Below are 18,431 nucleotides of genomic sequence, written 5' to 3'. Positions count from 1 at the left end.
CGAAATTTTCAAGAACAGGAAATTCCTAGAAAATAATCAAAATATGCATAGAAGTTTTAAAAAAAATCATTGTATAATTTCTGCTTATGAAACAAATTAATTATAATTGAATTTGAAGTATTGCTTTTTTTCTACTACTTTTATTCTGCAATGGATATTAAAATGGGTATTACTCAGTGTGGTGCACAATTACTTAATGATACACTAAGCAAGCTACAATTACTCTCCTAAATATTTTCCTATGTGCAGTAGTATCTGGTTTTAGCTGCAAGGTAGATCATAGTCTGGAAGCTGGGGAAAATAAAAGGAGAAAAATGGAAACTTGTACATTTAGGACAAAGTTAAAATAATATGGAGGGAAGATGAATCTCCAGGGATCTGCTAGGAAATGAAAGTTAAAGTCATCTGGTTCCTTGTGCTCTGGAGATGTTGATTTATGTCACGACCAGTGAGGTTGACAAGTGCAAACTTTTGCAATAGCAAAAGATTTCCTGGAAGGTCAGTGTGTTCTCTTTATTGTGAAATGGAAGGCAAGAAGAGTTAAAATAAAACCAGAGGGAGAGAAAAAGGACTTTTCCATGCTGGAGATAGGAGCCAGGTAGTCCCTGCCCTGTTCCTAGTGAGCCTCCAGCACATGGCTCTGCCCTGGATATTGTTGGAATGTCTTTGAGAAGGAGGTCCTGAGCCTGGTTTTATGGATTAGATAATTCCTTGTCCAAGACCAAGGGGAGAGGAAGGAAGAGCCTGGGAGTGGAGTCTGGTGTTCACTCACAGTTCCTGTAGGACAGAGGATGCCTCATCTTGGGGTGTCTCATAGTGTCCAGTGCTGTCCTTTTCTTATGCATTAAATCACATCAAGTTTCAAGTTCAGGGTCTGCAGGAAGAGTCAGGAAATACCTGTGTGTGCCCAGAAAGAGCAATGGAACCATCTGGCTCCAGCTGGTGTCCTAAAGGCATCTTTGAACATCTAGCCTGCTGGAGTTTCACAGGCAAACAGAAAATCCTGCAGGATTCAGTTTTTGGTGCCTGGGGATGTGCTTCCATGATTCATTCTGTGTCTGAGCTGCAGATAAACACATTCAGGCTTCTGTATGGAAAAATAGCTGGTTTTCTCCTGGCATTTCTTCAAGGGCTGTGTATTGAAACTCTGTTCCCAGAGGCTGTTTCATATTCTCTCTGCCACTGGAACAGCACTGCACCCTCTGCTCCTGCTGCAAAGACTTGGGATGCCTGGAATCAATGAGCTATAATCAGTGTGGGCAAGCAAGAAAGTGTGGGGCTTTTATCATCTTCTGTGGCCACCAGCCTGTGGTCCTCTCATTGGGCTTCTCTCAGCAAAACAAGAAACTGGGGGAAAAAGAGAGGAATTTTCTCACATGCAATGCACACGTGTCTGCAAAATCCCAAGACGGCCTCATTTCAAATTTCTCCATACTGGTACATTCCCCAGCTCCTGATGCTCAGGTGCTTTTATAAAGACAATTTCCTCTCACTGTCTGTACCTGTAGTCACTAGTCCTGAGTAAATACAAGCAGAATTCAGGTGTTGAGGAGGGATCCCAGTACTCAGTGTTGGGCTGTGGATAGTGGGGTTTGTGTTTTGAGTATCTATGGACCACCCAGTTCCCTGAGATCATGCAGTAAACCTCCCTCAAAGCCTGTCTGGGCTCATTTTGGCCTAGGGAATATTGTATATAGTAGTGGTTTCCTTTGTTTTTGTTTTGATGGTGATTATTATTTTTCCTGAATTAGGGCTACTGAGATAAATATTTAATTTCTAATGTTTTATTTTGTACATAAGTATATCTGAAGAAGCACCTTAAACCTCAGTGTTACTCTCTCATTACTTTTTTTAATAGAGAAAAGCAGACATTTTCAATACTTGGCAAAGCCACAGGGCTGAGGAGAGAGCTGGCTGGGAAATTGGAAAAATGCTCAAATCTTTTTTGAAAAAATGCCAATGTCTATAATGCATTTTCAGTGAATGACTCAATTGGTTCTATTAAAGGAAAAATATATAATGTTAATTCAGCCTAATATGGCTTATTCAACAGACAACTTGAACCTCTTCCTATTTTGCTTTCTTACTGCTAATTATTGAATGGGATGTTTAATTATTCATTTCCAGTAGTGGATACCAGTATAAATCAGGAGCTGTTCCTTTGATTTTGATGGTGATTTGTTTAAAATTAAGAAGGGTCAGACTCTTCTTAAGGGGGAAGGAAGGAGGTGCAAGTCAGTTAGAAGGAGACGGAATTTGATTTTGTATCTGAAACAGGTCATTCCTTCATTTGTGGGGACTTGAGAACATTTGCATTTTTCCTTCTATGTGTGTTCAGCCTCAACCTCTAGATATAATAAAATATAGGAAAGTGTGGTGCAAATTTATTCTGCTTTGTCTGGAGAGAAAAGAATAACAGCATGGTATTTATTGACTTTACAGTCATCAAGTGGTATTTATTGACTTTACAGCTCTTTTAAGACTAAAAAAAAATAAATTCTGTGGTTAAGTTTAGATGCTAAGGTTAGATGCCACACAGCCTTTCTGAGAACAGGGAGTGTCCTCTGTTGAAAGAATCAGAACATGACCCACTGTCCATGCAACAGTTAAAATGCAACATCCTTGTGTTACTTTGGAAAGCAAAAAACACATTGTTCTGAAGTTTTGCTTACAAATCCTTTTTCAGATTTAAGATTGCTTCTCTTTTCCTTGCTGCCTCTCATTTAATATGGATGTATTGTATGTAAAAGGGAGAAAATGGATACACAGGTGTGTGTGGAGCAGAAGTGCAGGGAAGACTGGGATCTTAGATGTGTGTACATAAAGGGGTGTGATGGGGTCTTGAGTGAATTATCTGTATAATGCAGTCAGGGAGTAAGACCTACAAAGTGCTACATCATCCCTAGGAAAAATAGCCTGCAAAATTCCATGGAGGTGGGAGGGACATCCAGGTGGGTGGGACATGCGCTGAGGTCACCCCGAGACCTGACTCTGGTAGAGCTCAACATCTCCTTCACCTCTCCTAGGAAACTCCTGCTCATTTTCCCCCTCTCAGAACTTCTCTGTTCCTTCCCTGTTTCTGTCAGCAAGAGCTGCTGACCAGGGAAGGTCATGGCATCCCCTCCACTAGAGGATTTTAAGGGCACAGAGTTGGATTAGGACCTCTGAGACGGTAATGGAGGCTAACTTGGCGCAGCAGGCAGGGACTAGCTGACCTGTCAAAGGCCCTCCCAACCCCATTTTGTCATCGCACAAGTATGGAGGAGGACAAAGCCTGAGGAAGAAGAGTGTGCTGTAGCAAGGAGCTGCCAGGTGTGGGGGAGTGCAGGGTTGCCTGTGTGGTGTGGAGAGCAGGAGGTGCTGGCAGGAGCCCCTCGGGTGACAGGCAGGGGACGCAGCCAGAGCAGGGAGGAGCCAGCCAAGGACTGCAGTAACACATTCCATGATCTCAGTGAGAGAGGAAACAAGGACGTGGGTCATTAGTCAAAGCAGCACGTCAAGTCAAGGGTAGGAGAGGCTTGGTTTTAATTTGTTTTATTTAGAAAATAAATAAGAAGAAGGCAAAACCAGTGCATTTCATAGCATAGGAGGAAGGAGAACGTTGAGGGGATGGGAATACATCAAGGGGATGCAAAAATAGAGCAGGATCATGGAGGAGATTTGAACATAGGTCAGAGGCTAAAAGTAAATAGTAAAACTTTGCTATTTGAAAGGTAGGAAAGGAAATTATTTCAGGAGATAAAAGGAAAGCCAGAGAGAGGGTAGGAGAAATACTTGACATATAAAATCAGGCTGAGTTATCCATTTCAGTAGCTTTCTCTTTAGCTGCAACTTAACATGTGAGATCCTGTGTGCTGAGACAGGTCAGGAGGGGAAGTAACTTCTGGGTTTTGTGGTGTGGGACAGGTGAGATTTGCATGCATTTGACAGTAAGGAAAGGCATTTGGCCCAAAGAAATGGCAGAGACAATAAAAGGGCTTCCAGAATCTGCCAGCTGCAGACAAAAGTGATTGGAAGTGAATGTTGGATGAGCCAAGGATTGTGGATAGTCCAGCAGACTTCTGAGTCAAAATGTTGGACAGCACAACCCAAGTGAGGAAGATGAAAGCACAGGCAGAGGGAGGAGGAGGCTGAGAACAGATCAGTCATCCTTGCTGAAAGACTGGGAGTCATGGAAAGGGTGAAGGACGGGGTGAGGTGATAAGGGCTGATGTTGAAATAAACCATGTGATGTGTCTTAGTGTTAAAATGGGCGTTTCTATCGTCGTCATTTCAGTTAATGCAGGCCCAAAGTGCTTCTGGTTCTCACCATGACTTGGGCACTTCCCAAGCCCTCTATTCCACATCACCAGAGCACTTTGCTACCTCTGAGCTAATTATCTGTACAGCAGTATGGGTGGTAAGGAATTTCTGTTCTGTAGGTAGTGAACTGAGGCATAAAGCAGAAGAATATATCCCTGCAGTCCCACTACAAGTGGAGGTGGGACTTGAAGCCAAGGTTATCCAGTTCTCTACTAGTAGCTTAAACACTGACTCATCCTCCCTCTGATCTCCTTCCTTGAGCAGGAGCCACCTTCAAATCAAACTTTCCATGGAAAAATAAAGGGTTTTGGCATATTCTAATGGTTTGTTTAGCGATGCAGAAATAAAATCGTATGTTACTTCTGACATTTTTATTATTGGGAAAAAATTAAGCCATAAGTCTGTATCTGCTGGTTGATGCAGAGGGATATTGGAGAAGAGACTAACAGGGGTGCTGGTGAGAGTGGCCTTTCTCTGATGTGCTGTGATGTGTTTTGCAGATAAACCGTGGGAGCTGGTGTCCGCTGGAGCCATGTCCTGACCCCTCCCTGCTGGAGCGCAAGCGCACGCGGGAGTCTCCAGGTGAGCCACACCAGCAGCCCTCCTCCTCACCTTTTCTATCCTCTTTTTCTCCCTGTCCTCCTCACCTTTTCTATCCTCCTTTTCTCCCTGTCCTCACCTTTTCTATCCTCCTTTTTTCCCTGTCCTCCTCACCTTTTCTATCCCTCTTTTTCTCCCTGTCCTCCTCATCTTTTCTATCCCTCCTTTTCTCCCTGTCCTCACCTTTTCTGTCCCTCCCTTTCTCCCTGTCCTCCTCACCTTTTCTATCCCTCCTTTTCTCCCTGTCCTCCTCCTCACCTTTTCTATCCCTCCTTTTCTCCCTGTCCTCACCTTTTCTATCCTGCTTTTCTCCCTGTCTTCCTCACCTTTTCTGTCCCTCCCTTTCTCCCTGTCCTCCTCACCTTTTCTATCCCTCCTTTTCTCCCTGTCCTCCTCACCTTTTCTATCCCTCTTTTTCCCCCTGTTTTTGACATCCTGGCCTGGATGGGGAAAACACATAAATTAAAGAAACTGTGTAATGACTATGCTGTGAGTCACTGTTAGCACATGGCTGCAGCACTTGACTAGCAGGGAGCAGTGTAGTGTGTCACCATCTCAAATAACTCTGCATTTCAAGTGCTTCAGTATTTTGATTTTTCCCCCTCCTTTTCTTTTTCTAAATAAACTTAAAGATGTTGCAAGCAGCACACAGACATGATTTCTAGCTAAAAGAATAATTTCATAAAAGAAAAAAGCCAGAAATTTGAACTCCTAAAACCACAGTTAAACCCAAATGAGTGGCTTGAGATTTTTTACTTTTTTTTCCCCCTGCTCTGAAAGTTGCCATGATTCCAAGCTGAGGAAGCAGGAAGGCTGTTCAGAGCCATGGTTCCCACACCCTGCCCACCAGCTGTGCCAAGCTCCCATCCCAGCCCTGCGTGCTGGCTGGTGCTTTCTGGCTCTTCCACTGGGACAGAAAATCTAGTCTGGGCAAGCTTCAAAGAAGGGTTGGTGTCCAAGATAAGAAAAAAAGCATTTCCTTTCACTGGATTATGCGTGTTTGAAACAAATAGAGTAATTTATCAGGGCCCTGAATAGGGACTTTGCTTAGGCTGCTCATGGAGAGGAGGCTTCTTGCCCTGCTGTCCTTATGAACAGTGGTCTCACTCAAATCTCCTTCAATTTATCTGAGACTTGAAAGAAAATGACCGAGTGTCAGTGTGAAATTTAAACTCAGTCTTTCAGACTGTAGGCTAAGAAGGGATAGTGTGGGTTAGTGACCTGAGGGGTTTATCCTAAATAGAAGTTCTAGCTCACTCAAAGTTAAATAAGTACTTTTTTATTAAAAACAAAACCACAGAAATGGCGACCTTTTTAGAAAAATCATTAACAGCAATAGCTGTTTCAGGAGTGTTTTTACAAGAGAACCTGTGGTAATGCTATGTCTCTTCTTTACCAATTGTATCTATGAATCCTTTGCCTCTTGGTACTGTATTTTTATGCTTCAGGCAACAGTTACTGCAAACCATTTGTCTGCTAAACTACATGGACTCATTTGAGTTGCTAACTATATAATCACATATTCCTATGGATCACTATCAGTTGCACATCTGTTAATTATCTAATGCAATATTACACTATAGAAACATAACACTAACTATGTAATTAGGTAGCTGTATCTACAAATTTATATTAATAATTACAGTAATACATGTCTGTAACACACACATAAAGAGATAGTTTTTTAAGTAAATGTGCTCTCCAGATGGACTGAAGCAGCAGAAGGATCTCAGGTTATGCAGGTTCTGGCCTTTCTAGAAATAATATTGTTACTGCACAGGCATCCTCCTGCTGCTCTGTGGTGCTGGGCAGTGTAGAGAGGGCAAGAAAAATCTGGCAATACTTAACAGCAATAAAACCACGAGCTGCCAAAGTGGCTAACTTAAAAAAACAGTACTTTATAAGGAATTAGACCTTTTAATCTACTGAAATGACTTTAAAGGACAGAGACTTCGGATCTTAGAAGGTAACTCTAGAAATTGGAGCTTCTCATTTTCTGTCTGTGTTTTTGAAATTAGGTGTGCAGAGGAGTGTAGCAGATACATAGTTATCAGCATGGAATTGAAGGGCTCACCCCTGGCTTGGGAGACACAAGAGTTTGGAAAATGTACAGAAGATATTGCTTGGAAATGTTCTTCCTAGAGCTTTTTTCTCTGTATTTTTCTTTGCCTTTATATTATGCACAGAAGTGTTGCCAGGGGTGTGAGACACAGAGCCTGGCTTTGTGCAGCGTCTGTGCAATTAAAAACAAACCCAGCAAACTGAGAAAAGGGGAGGGAGAAAATATGCACACCTCCAACCAAAAGTAAATGAGAGTGTAGGGAAGAGAGGGCTTGGGAATGAATTTCTCTGCACAAATGAGCTGAGGTATGTGGAGGGGTCCCTATCACTGTGCTCCTCATCCTTCTTCCTCTCTGCTTCATCTCCTCCTCATGGGGAGCTTTGCTGCCTCTCATGCTTTATCCTCAGGCTGAGGTATCCATCCACATCTGAGCTGTCCCCACTGATTTTCCAGTGGAACGTGGCTGGAGCCCCTTTGTTTTTCAGTCTGGGCTGTGGACATGCTGTGCTGGCTGCCAGCTGGATGAACAGCACCTGGCCCATGTCCCCACAGCCGCTCCGTCTCTTCTTTCCCTTCATTCTCCCCCTCTTCTCTCCCCTCCCTTCTCCCCCTCGGTGATGGAAAAGCAGTTCAGATTTTCCAGGTTTACTGAAAGGGGAACAGGAGCAGCTGCAGCATCCAATAAGTGCTTTTCCAACTCTCCACAGTGTGGAAATTCCTCTACGGGGTAATGGGGTTTCTGACTGGCTTCAACTCCCCCTGCCCTAAATGGAGTCAGCCCCACCACTATCAAAGTAATTCTGTTTTCTCCAGAAGTGGAGTCACTGCCATCAGTTGGGATGTGGCCAAGGTGTTCCATAGCTGTTGTTAGGCACAGATTAAGGATGGGGAAGGCAAAGAGGTGACCTTAAGCTATCAAACCTGTCGTCCTTTCAGTGATGTTTAAGCTTGATGTCACCAAGGATGGAGTTAGTGAGGTATAATTTAAGACTGAACTAATATTTTATTGCCCTGGTTCCTCTCCAGACAGCTGAGCGCGCTTTGGATCTGTTTAGTTAGAGGAGGTGCAAAATAACACCTTTCTTAAAAAAAAAAAAAACCACCAAATTAACTAATAAATAGAAAATATTTTTTGAACTGGGAAATTTGAGTGTTCAGTTTTTGCCAAAATTATAATTTATACTTTTGCCTGAAGGGTGAACAAATAAAATATGTACAGGCATTTCTTAGGCAAATACTTGTCTGTTAAAGGTTTTGGAAAGAGGACTTTTGCAGGGGCTGCAGTCTAGTTCTGTACTCCTGATTAACCCAGTGCAGACAGCTGGAAGCACTTGAGAAAAAAAGAGATGCAACATGCTTATATTTCAATGTCAGGAGTTACAAAAGCTGAGAGGTTTTAAAAAAAACCACTTTATTTTTGAATCTTGAAAAAGTAAAGCTTGTAATGGAATTCACACTAGTGCTTTTTCAGTAAGGAGTGTAGAAGAAGAAATTAAATAATTGTCCAAATAGGCACTAAAAGCACCTTGGCATTTAGAGGGAATTGATTCTTTGAGAAAGCAAGCAAATATTGACAAGTTATATTTTTATATTTATTGAATATGAATCTAATTTTGCATTTGTTGAAATCAGTAGGAAACATCCCACATGCACTGTTATGGGATACCTCATATGTAGTATATTTATCAGCACCTCAAGCTACAAGTGTTTTCAGCTGTTTCATGCAGAATTTCAGTTTGCACCATGTACTTCAATGATGCATTTAAAAAGGAGTTTTAAACTCTGGAATAAATCATTTGAGAATTCACAGGCAGTTTTGAGAGGTGAACAAATGTATAAACCTTTATTTGTAAAGCTGTGTGTTTTAAATCCTGGAATTCACTGAGAGAATGGGAGTCTGATGGTTTTACCAGTACTGAATCCAGGACTAGAAATGCAAGTTATAGATATTTTTAATGACCACCAAAATAAATGTGTGGATGCTGCAGAAAGCCTCAGGTTGTGACTCTTTGTACTTTGCTCCTGCAGAATGTGAGAACTTCTTGGAGGATGGGCTGAGCAGTGTCTGTGCCTCGTCACAAGGTGCTCTTAAAAGAGAGTCTGGGAGCGAGTCTGACCTTTTCCCCTTGCCTGGTGATGGGATGGAAGACCTTGTCTTTGGGAAGGTAAGAAAGCCTGGTTGGGATATGGTTAAAAAAGCTCCTGATAAACCCATGCAGCACACACAGATCATCTTGGTTTCTCTGGTGAGTTGGAAAGCTGGAAGTGATTATCCTGGAACCAAATAGATGGGAAGGATCCGGTCTCCTCCTTGGATGCAGCAGCATGAGGGATGTATTTACTTGCAGCAGAATTCCAAAAGCTGTGCAGCCCCCAGTGGTTAAAAAAATGGAAGTAATTTTGTCTGTCCAAAAGTAAATCAGGCTCCAGAGAAAGAGTTGAAAAGGTGGATTTTCATGCAAGGTCATTAGGGATTGCACAGACGATATGAAATCCATCTTTAACTCATGTAACAAAGAGCTTTTCTCCAGTAAACCGTGACCTCTGTGCTGATACCTTCAGATTTATATGCTGTAATTCTCAGAGGAACCAGTGTTTTTCTGTAAATTCAGTGTCAAAGGAAGGAAACACTCATTCTAAATACTTCAGGCCAATTCCAGGGAATAGTTTTGTTGCCTAGGCGACATGCCTCTAATGCCTGTTTACGTGCAAGTAGAATGAAAGTGTTTTCAAGTTTGCTTAAAATCAACAACAGAAGTCATTGCTAACCTTAGTCATCCCTGTACCCTTTGTGTTGCTGAGGAGTGGGAGAGACCTGAGAGGCAGAGCTGAGCAGAGGTTGTGCCTCCCTTTGGCATCACTCTTTTGCATCTACGTCAGAGCAGCCTGAATTTGTTCAGGGGGTCGTTAGGTTTTTTCTCTTGAAGAATTGTCTTGCTGGTAATTTGTACTCTTCTTGGCATAAGCAGATGATGAAAAAGCAACCAGAAGGACTAAAGTGATGTAGAATCAAAAAGGATGTGACCCTTCTTTAGAGCAGCCATGATTGTGGTCTCCATGAAATCCCACTCTTTGGTTCAGCTGCAGCTCACAGGTTTGGGCAGGCACAGCTCCTGCTCTGAAAAACATAACTCTCAGAGTAGCTTTCACACTGGCTTTCAGAGAAATGTATTGATTGAAACAGAGTTCTGTTTGCTGAAATCAAATCAGTTGCTGGTGAATATTTTCCAGCAGGATGGGAAACACCACAGCCCAGGCTCAGTGATCTCATGAGCTATAAATGAACAGTAAAGTCATCCTTCATGCACGTGGTAGGGCACAGAGCTCACCAGCCTCGCCCTTTCCCATCCTGCTGTCAGAAGGATCTGGGGCCCTAGGCTGTCAGAGGACAAGGCTGTTTGGCAGAGCAGGCTGTCTTCAGTTCCCTTGTGTAGAGTGTCACAGGCTGTGACAGGCAGCTGCCATTTGAGCCTGATTTAATGCTTGTATGGGAAAGTGTGGGAGAAGAGCGCAGTGGGAACACAGCAAATTTTGTATTATACAGAATTCTAGCTTTTCCCCTTTCTTATGTGGAAAGTTTCCTTCTTCAAACAGGAGAAAGAAAGACTTAAATGTAACCAGAGTAGGTAGTGCAGTGTAGCAGGGATGCCATAGGGAAGGGAGGAGGTGGTGGGGAAAGCAGGTCTCTGCCAGTGGAGAGAGGGCAGAGGCAGGAATTCTTTTCTTTGTAGAAAGGGAATTCCTTAATTTGGTAGCCTTTGCACTGTTCTCATTTTACAGTGGGTTGCAGACTTTGTCTTCAAATGGCTTCAAAAGGTTCCTGAGTTGAATTTAGGAAGTTATTTAAAGCTAATCTCAACCTCAGTTGCTTTGTCTTTGTTTTCCTGACCAATCTGTTTCCTTGTCTCCTTTCTCAGGATTTATCTGAGTATTTTTTCTACAGTCGAAGTTATTTCTAAAGGACCAGAAAAACTAATTTAGAATTGTGAGCTTGTTCCTTAATTAAATCTCTTTTGGTTTTACAGCACTGAATCCAGGGGTAGGAATGAAAATTATAGGTATTTTAAATGACCACCAAAATAAATGGTGGCTATAATCTTTTGTCCAAAAAATAGTCTAAGATGCTTGTCGTGGCTGTAGTTGATTATTTCAAAACCTGTGAAATAGTTTCTGTATCAAATTGGGAAGAGACCGAATATATTTATGAACAAAAAGAGGATCTCAAACCTTTCAGTGTCATGGTGATTATTGTTATTACTAGTTCTGTTCTTGTTTCCCCTTTCTGTGGAGCAAGAGTTGAACTTTTGTCTACTAGAGTGGTTTTTTGTGGGGTTTTTTGATTTTTTTTTATTGTAGAAATAACTCCTTCTTTGCTAACTGCTTAATGCATTAAAATAAATGTAGGGAGAGCAAGTTGCTGTCTGTGCAATGTCTTTGGGCTGTTTCCACTTGAAATGCATTGACTGAAAGCCCTTCTTCTGTCCCAAAACCATGAAGAATTGGGGTTTGTGGGGTCACAAATCTGCAGGTGCCTTACCCTGTCCCTGGTGTTTGGTGTGTGCTCCTCTCCCATCTCCTTCCCTTCTCCTGTGCTTGTTGCATTTCTTTTTCTCTCTAGGACATGTGCTGAGCTGTGGAACATGAGCTGTGAGATTCATGGAGCTTTAACACTAAAACCTTCCCTTTTTTCAGAATATACAGGCTATCACTGAGATTCAGAGGTTGCTTCCAAGTCTATGGCTTCAGCAAAATGTTGTTTTTTTGTTTTTTTTTTTTTGCGTCAGCACTTCATTCCCATGTCCTCATCATCCTGCTTTTCCCTCTCTGTCCCAGACAGCCATCTGGGCAGGCTTTGCAGCATCCTCCTTCTGGAATGATTAATGCTGCATAAGGTCATTTCTCACAATCATCTGGCAGCATCCTGGGGTGGAGCCCATGTGCTTTGCTCATCTTAACTTTCAACCAGCCACCAAAATCCAGCTTTACTGGGAAGCTTTTTATTGTGCCTCTTGGGAAATGATTCAGTTGAAGGGAGTCAGGAACCCACAGATCGTTGTCAAAGGAAGGGGTTGCAACTCAGAGTCTTGAATATTATTTAATTTCTGCCTTTGTTTTGGTTTTCTCAAAGAAAATACATAAATGTTTTGCATTTATTTTTGCAGAGTTGTTGTATCTCTTAAAAAAAAGCAAACAAAAAAATCCCCAACAGCTGTGAAAAAAAAACAAAAAAAAAAACCAAACCCAAAGGAATTAAACTTTTAAGGGAAAGGCTTTCATGTCCACTCCAAATCATACAAGTTGTGATAAATAATTTGTAGAAGGCCACTGTTGATGTTATATTTAGGGTAACTAGAACCATAAGCAAATCCAAATTAAAAAATTACTCTGCTCAATTCTATATCAAGCCAACTAAAGGTGTTGACTCCTTTAGTGGAATGGTATTCCAAATAAACTTCAGGATTACAAGGTTTAATTTTTTTCATCTTATTTTTTAAAATACCCTAACACCTTTAATGTCTTTGCAGGTCAGGGGACAGGGAAAGTTTGTGTCTCAGCACTTTGCACGTTGTGATCCTGGAAATGATTGAAAGAATATTTGAATTCCCCTTATCAAGACCTCCTACAGTGGAGGGATTTAGTTGAAAAAGTTATCTTTTACCCCCACCATCTCAGTGATTTCTGTTATGCATGGAGAAGTACATGTGTCCTTTCTCAGAATACTCACTTTTACACCTTATCTTATTTTTTCTCAGAAACTTCTCAGCAAATACTGAGGGCAAAGAAAATGCCTATTAGCAAACGTCTGTAAAGGCTCTTTTTGGCCACAGTTAAGTCCTAAATTCATTGAGGTGCAATCCAGCACACCTAACTTGAAGAAAATTAGTATTTCTGTAATGTTTCTTTTTTTCTCTAAGAAAAGAACACATTCTGTTCTGCAAACATGGTATTTTCTTACTCAAATAGGATTAAAGAACAATGCATATTTACTGGCCAGATAGCCAATTTTTTTGCAGTGGTGACTACAATATAGATGTTTTAGATGTGTCAGCCACACTTGGCATTTTTCAGACAGAGTCGTCTTTCATATTAACTGTTTTCCTTTGTTTAAAAAAAATATCATTGAAATGACGGCAGAATATTTTTAGAAGAATAATCATGGGCCACGAGTTCAAGGGAATTGTTCATTGTGTTCTGTTGTCAGTGGAATGCTCAAGGTAAAAGTTAAAATGGATCAAATGTATTTCCCCTTTTTCAGACATCTCCTTGAGCTGCATTTTATGATAAAAGCCCTAAATCTTCCTTGTTAGGGAAGTGGGTTTTGTTGTGCAGCAGTATTCTCATCTGGGAAATAAAAATTCCTCTTTTTACTCTAATTCCTCTCTAGTTAATTTGGTGTTCTGCACTGTTGTTTTTAGATTCGCATCCAGATTCAAAGTTTCCAAACTCTCCCATGCTTCTCACAGCTGATGGGGTGAAGTCAGTCCTCTCCTCTCCTGCTCTGTTGCCCTAATCCCAGAATCACAGAATGGTTTGGGTTGGAAGGGACCTTAAAACTCACCTTGTTCCAACCCCCTGCCATGGGCAGGGACACCTTCCACTAGGCCAGGTTGCTCCAAAGCCCCATCCAGTCTGATCTAATGTCTGACAGTATTTTTCTGTCTTAGAAAAGTGGCAGACTGTTTCCTCCACTGTAGGAGTGTTATCCACATAATGACTGCTTGATTTGTCTGTATTTAAGCAATTCAGTAAGCTCTCATCATGACTCACACAAATAACAGATTATCTTGAATACTGCTGAACATCATCAGAAACTTCTCAGGGCTTCCATTTCAGCTCTCTTTTCTTTAAACCTCAGCTTCCTATTCAAATGTATCAAATCCAATAGTTCACTAGTTTACAGAACACAGTTTTCTGAAATTCACTATTAGTATTTGACACACCTTAACATGAAGTGAATGTTTTTGGAGGGATATATTTATAGTGTGGTTTTTAATGCTTTGTGTTTAAAAGGTTATTGTATTTTGGTGTTGTGCTGTGGATGCTGTCTTTTTTTTTTCTCTGTTTCCCTTTGATGGATGTGAGGGGGGAAGCAGTGTGACAGCATTTAGTTAAACCATCTCAGGAACATTATTGTGTACCTGTTAAACTGAACTAAGAGTAAAAAATAGCTAAGCTTTAAACAGGGCTTCTCTCTGAATAGTGAAATATTCGATTAGAAGATATTTTGAATATCTCAGTTTCTTTTTGTTCAGTCAAATAAAAAACCTATAGCTTTTAGTGTGCGCCCCTCTAATAAATAATAAAGCACAGAAAAACAAAAGTCTCTGGACTGTTTAACACCACTCCTGCTCATCCTTCCCTCCATGTGGTCTGATGCCCATCTTTCCCTTCCAAGATCAGGATTTTGCATCCAGTTTTCTTCTGCCAAATGCCTGCTGACAGCCTGCAGCCCCTGGGGCACTCAGCTCCTGCCCAGCCCCCTGAGCCCACTGTGGGAGGACAATTAACCACCAGGGCTTTGCTGACTGCTCTGTGGGGTATGGCCTGACAGAGCACTCTGCCTGTTATTATTTTAAATGATACAGGGCTCTGCAGCAGGATAAATTGAAACTTCCCATGTCAGTCCCTCAGGGCAAACACCATTTCAGACTGGAGGTGATGTCAGAGAGGTGCTTGTGTTTTTTATAGTGGCCCCAGGGAACGAAATATCTTCTGGAGCTGTATGGTCAGCATGTGGCCTTTGGCCAGAGAGAGCCAGTTTGGCTTCTACATACTGCTTTTGGAGCAAACTAAACCCAAAAATTACAGCATGACTCAAAATCTCTAATACAGGGCGGCTGTTCCTGTAGAACAGTATTTTTCAATGACAGTTGGATTTGAAAAATGCTGCAAACCCTGGTATTAACTTGCTGCTTAATGGAAAGTAGTTGGGGATGGGGAATTAAGCTTATATTTTTTTCTGTCTGTTTTCTGCTGCTGAGTAATTCTCCTTTTTGTGTTGCATGGTGCAGTGGAACAGTGTGTTGCCCTTGAGCTCTACAAGCCCATCCCAGTCCCACAGGAGAGGCTGGAGTGTGTCATCAGGAGTTGTGATAACCCCCTTCCCCATTACTTGCTCTCAGTAAACCTTTGGCAGTTTTATGGCACCTTGATTGATAACAGGTTTAGCCAGAAATGGGGAGAGGAACAGGATTTGCTCTGTGGGATGAAATATAGAACTGGGGAGAGGAAGGCAGGCAGAGGATCTGAGCTGGGTGACGGCAGCCAGGGACTTGTGGGGTGGAAGAGATCACCCTGCAGAGCATTTCAGGCTCTTTTGCAACCAGAGCAAAAAGTCTCAGTTCTATGATGGCTAATTTGCCACCAGCTGAGAAATCTCTCAGCTCGTGTGAAATACAAAATATTTGCATTCATTTAAAATGTTAAATGTATTTACTTCATTGGAAGTGTTCAGGGCCAGGCTAGATGGGCCTTTGAACAACCTGATCTGGTGAACCTGCCCACAGCAGGGCTGTTGGATTAGCTGATCTTTAGAGGTCATCTTTATAGATCTTCCAGCCCAAAGCAGTCCATGATTCTAGTTTAACTTACTTTTGATTTTTCTTACACCAGCAGCCTGAAGAGGAGCAGTCTGCCTGCGATGTCACCAGCTCCAGCTCCTCTGCAGACGACACCATGTCCCTGGAGAGGAACTCATCCCTGGGCAGCGACACGTCCCTCCCCTTCCCACCCGTGGGGAGCTTCCCCCAGCCCAAGGACAGGCACAGCCTGGATGGCAGCTGCACCAACATGGTGTCCTCAGAGGGAGGAGAGAAGGAAGAGGAGCTGGACAGCATCACAGATGTGCCCACGCCTTCGTCCGTCCTGCGCAGCTCCATGCGGCCGCTGTCCCCTTTCCGCCGGCACAGCTGGGGGCCGGGCAAGAATGCCACCAACGAGGCAGAAATCAATCAGAGGAGGTGAGTGAAGAGCTGCTTTGATTTACTCTGCACCCACTCATGCATATTTATCTGAGCTTTAAAGCTGGCGTGATAAAACTGAAGAGTTTATCGCATCACTTTTGATTATTTCTTTTTCGGTTTGAAGAGGTTAAGACAATCTCCTAATGTATGTTTGTTTGGTTTTTCTTAAATTAACTTTCAGGATTAAAGTACTTAATACCTACAGTATGCTTGAGCTTTCCAGAGTAAATGGAATTACCTCGGGACAGGTCTTCCATTAGAACTGTCACCACCCCTTTCTGTACAAAGGAATTATTGGAGTGTTAAATCTCACTGACCACAGAATAAACATGACCATCATTGCTCTGATTGTATTAAGGGATAGCACAGGCACCAGGGTTTAAAAAAAACTCTGTGGAAGCTCTTCCTAATGGTGAGATGGGTCCTCTCTGTTTCACAGAATTGGTTCCCCCTCAGTCCCTCATGCACAGTAAGTTCTACCTAACTCATCACTGTTGTCCCTGGTGTTGTTCAGGAAGATTCAAAAGAGAAGTTTTCCCATCTATTCTTTCAGAAGGTACAAGGGGCAGAGCCATGTGAGTGTGTCCATGCTGGTACCAAGTGACTGTGGGAAGAAAAGTTGCTGAGTCCCCCGTTTCAGTGGGGAAGGAGATGAAATAAAGGAAGATGCACACCAAAAAGTAGTAATTGATGTGAGGCTCCCTGCCATGCCATGCACTGTTCAGCATTTGGGCTGCAGGGTTATGGGGGCAAACCCTGTGTATTCTGAGCCCAGTGGAGGTTTGGCCAGTGTTTTTAATGTGCTTTAATGCCCTCAGAGCAGGAATTGCTTTAGCAGGGTCAGGGTGCCATATCCTCCCTACAGCTCCCAGAGGCTGCAGGCCCAGGTGTGCAGGGTAGTGCCACTCTCTGGCTGCCTGTTGTGTCCTCATGGCAAACGTTCTGCTGTTAACAGAAACAGAGCCATTGAGTGTGGGGCTGGATGGCATTTAATTAAAACTCACCACTCACAACAGGTTCCTGAAAATTCTGACCCCTTTGAATAATCCAAGGAGAGGCAGCAGCCTCCCATCAGGAATGTATGCATCCTTTACACACAGCAGCTGTGGGTGTCACTAAAGGATAATAATTAATTAATATCACCTTTAGGTTTTAAAGTCAATGTTGAAAACCATTCAGGATTTTCTGAGTAACATACAGTGAAAGATTTTTGTTGTTGTTGTTTAACACTGTCACCTTTTTTGGGCTTCATTCCTGGTCCCCAGGTAGTATTTAAATAAGTTAAGAAATCCCCATCAATTTTTAAAAGCAACAAAAGAGTCAGCATACCTGCATGTTTATGACAGAATGAGTCTATAAGCTCCTAAACTCATTTGGGGAGATTTATTTTTAAGTGTATGGCCTGATGCATAAGGATTTCTGGGGGTAATAAATTGCAAAGCTGGCAGTCACTGCTAACACTGAACAGAAGGGGTTAAATTCTCCTGCATCCCACTTTGGAGGCTGTTTCTGATATGGGAAAATACATTCATTGTAAGTGTAAGAAAATCTGAGTTAAAGGAACAGTAATTCTTCTCATATGTTCTCACATTCTGCTGCAGCTACATAAGGATAGCTGTCATGTAGGGTAATTAAAAAAGAAAAGCTGGGTGGGTCTGTAGTGCTGATTAGATTAATGTTTGTTTTTATGCTTCTTTCAGAAAGGAATTTGGATTATTTGCTGTGTTGTTTTGTTCTTTTCTTTGTTCTTTTCATATGTGGCTGTTGTGATGTTGAGACTCTCGTTGCTTAGTGAGAAACAACAAATACTGAGGAAGGGAAGTGCTAACAAGTGACTTTCACTCAAATCAGTTAAATTTGGAGTGTTTGCTTATTCATTTATTTCACATGAAGTAGATAGTTTTCCAGTAGAAGGGGAAAAGTCCTTATTGCAACTTGACTTATGCAAACCTTTGAAGTGGAGTAACACTGAGCACAAGCCTTGGCTGAGGTTTGTCCTGCTGATGGGCAAGATCTGTGCTGCTCCCACCACCCTTTGTGCTCCCTCCCCTCCTCTGAGCACCCATGGCACTTCTCTGCTCTGTAGGTGAGCAGCTTGCCCTCACTAAATGAGGAGAAAAATAACCAAATGAAGTGTAATTGCCACCAGAACCAGCCCAGGGATCAGAACTGGGCTGTGCAGCCAGGAGGAGGAATGGGGTGACAGAGTGCTCCATCAGCTGAGCTCTGAGCGGTGCTTCCTGCCCCAGCAATGACTTGCAGTCCTGTCCACAGCAGAAATAGTCCAGACCTTGATGACAAAGATAGCTAAATCAAGCTTAGATAGAGGACCCAAAAAGCCTACAGAAAAAAAAAAAACAACTTTTTGTAGAATTTGATATTTCCCACTGTTATGTGTTTGTAAAAGGGATGAGCATAAAAGTTTGTTCACAGAAAAGATTAGGAAAAAAAATGAAAATGTGAAAAGATGCTCAGTTCCCCTACGCTTCCCATCTCTCCTCAAA

General features: G+C 42.2%; 1 protein-coding gene across 1 annotated transcript in view; it reads left to right on the top strand.

The window, feature by feature from the left end:
- AKAP13 (A-kinase anchoring protein 13) overlaps positions 1 to 18,431 on the top strand; it is a 206,499-nt gene that overhangs the window by 142,044 nt on the left and 46,024 nt on the right. Inside the window, exons 11-13 of the mRNA XM_036389369.2 lie at positions 4,803 to 4,884; positions 8,993 to 9,129; positions 15,578 to 15,924. Coding sequence (XP_036245262.1) covers positions 4,803 to 4,884; positions 8,993 to 9,129; positions 15,578 to 15,924 — 566 coding nt within the window. The remainder of the gene's footprint in view (positions 1 to 4,802; positions 4,885 to 8,992; positions 9,130 to 15,577; positions 15,925 to 18,431) is intronic.

Source organism: Molothrus ater, chromosome 13 (assembly GCF_012460135.2).
Source record: "Molothrus ater isolate BHLD 08-10-18 breed brown headed cowbird chromosome 13, BPBGC_Mater_1.1, whole genome shotgun sequence".
NCBI classification, from domain to species: domain Eukaryota; kingdom Metazoa; phylum Chordata; class Aves; order Passeriformes; family Icteridae; genus Molothrus; species Molothrus ater.
The sequence above is the reverse complement of the archived record's forward strand: the minus strand, read 5'-3'. Positions and strand labels throughout refer to the sequence as shown.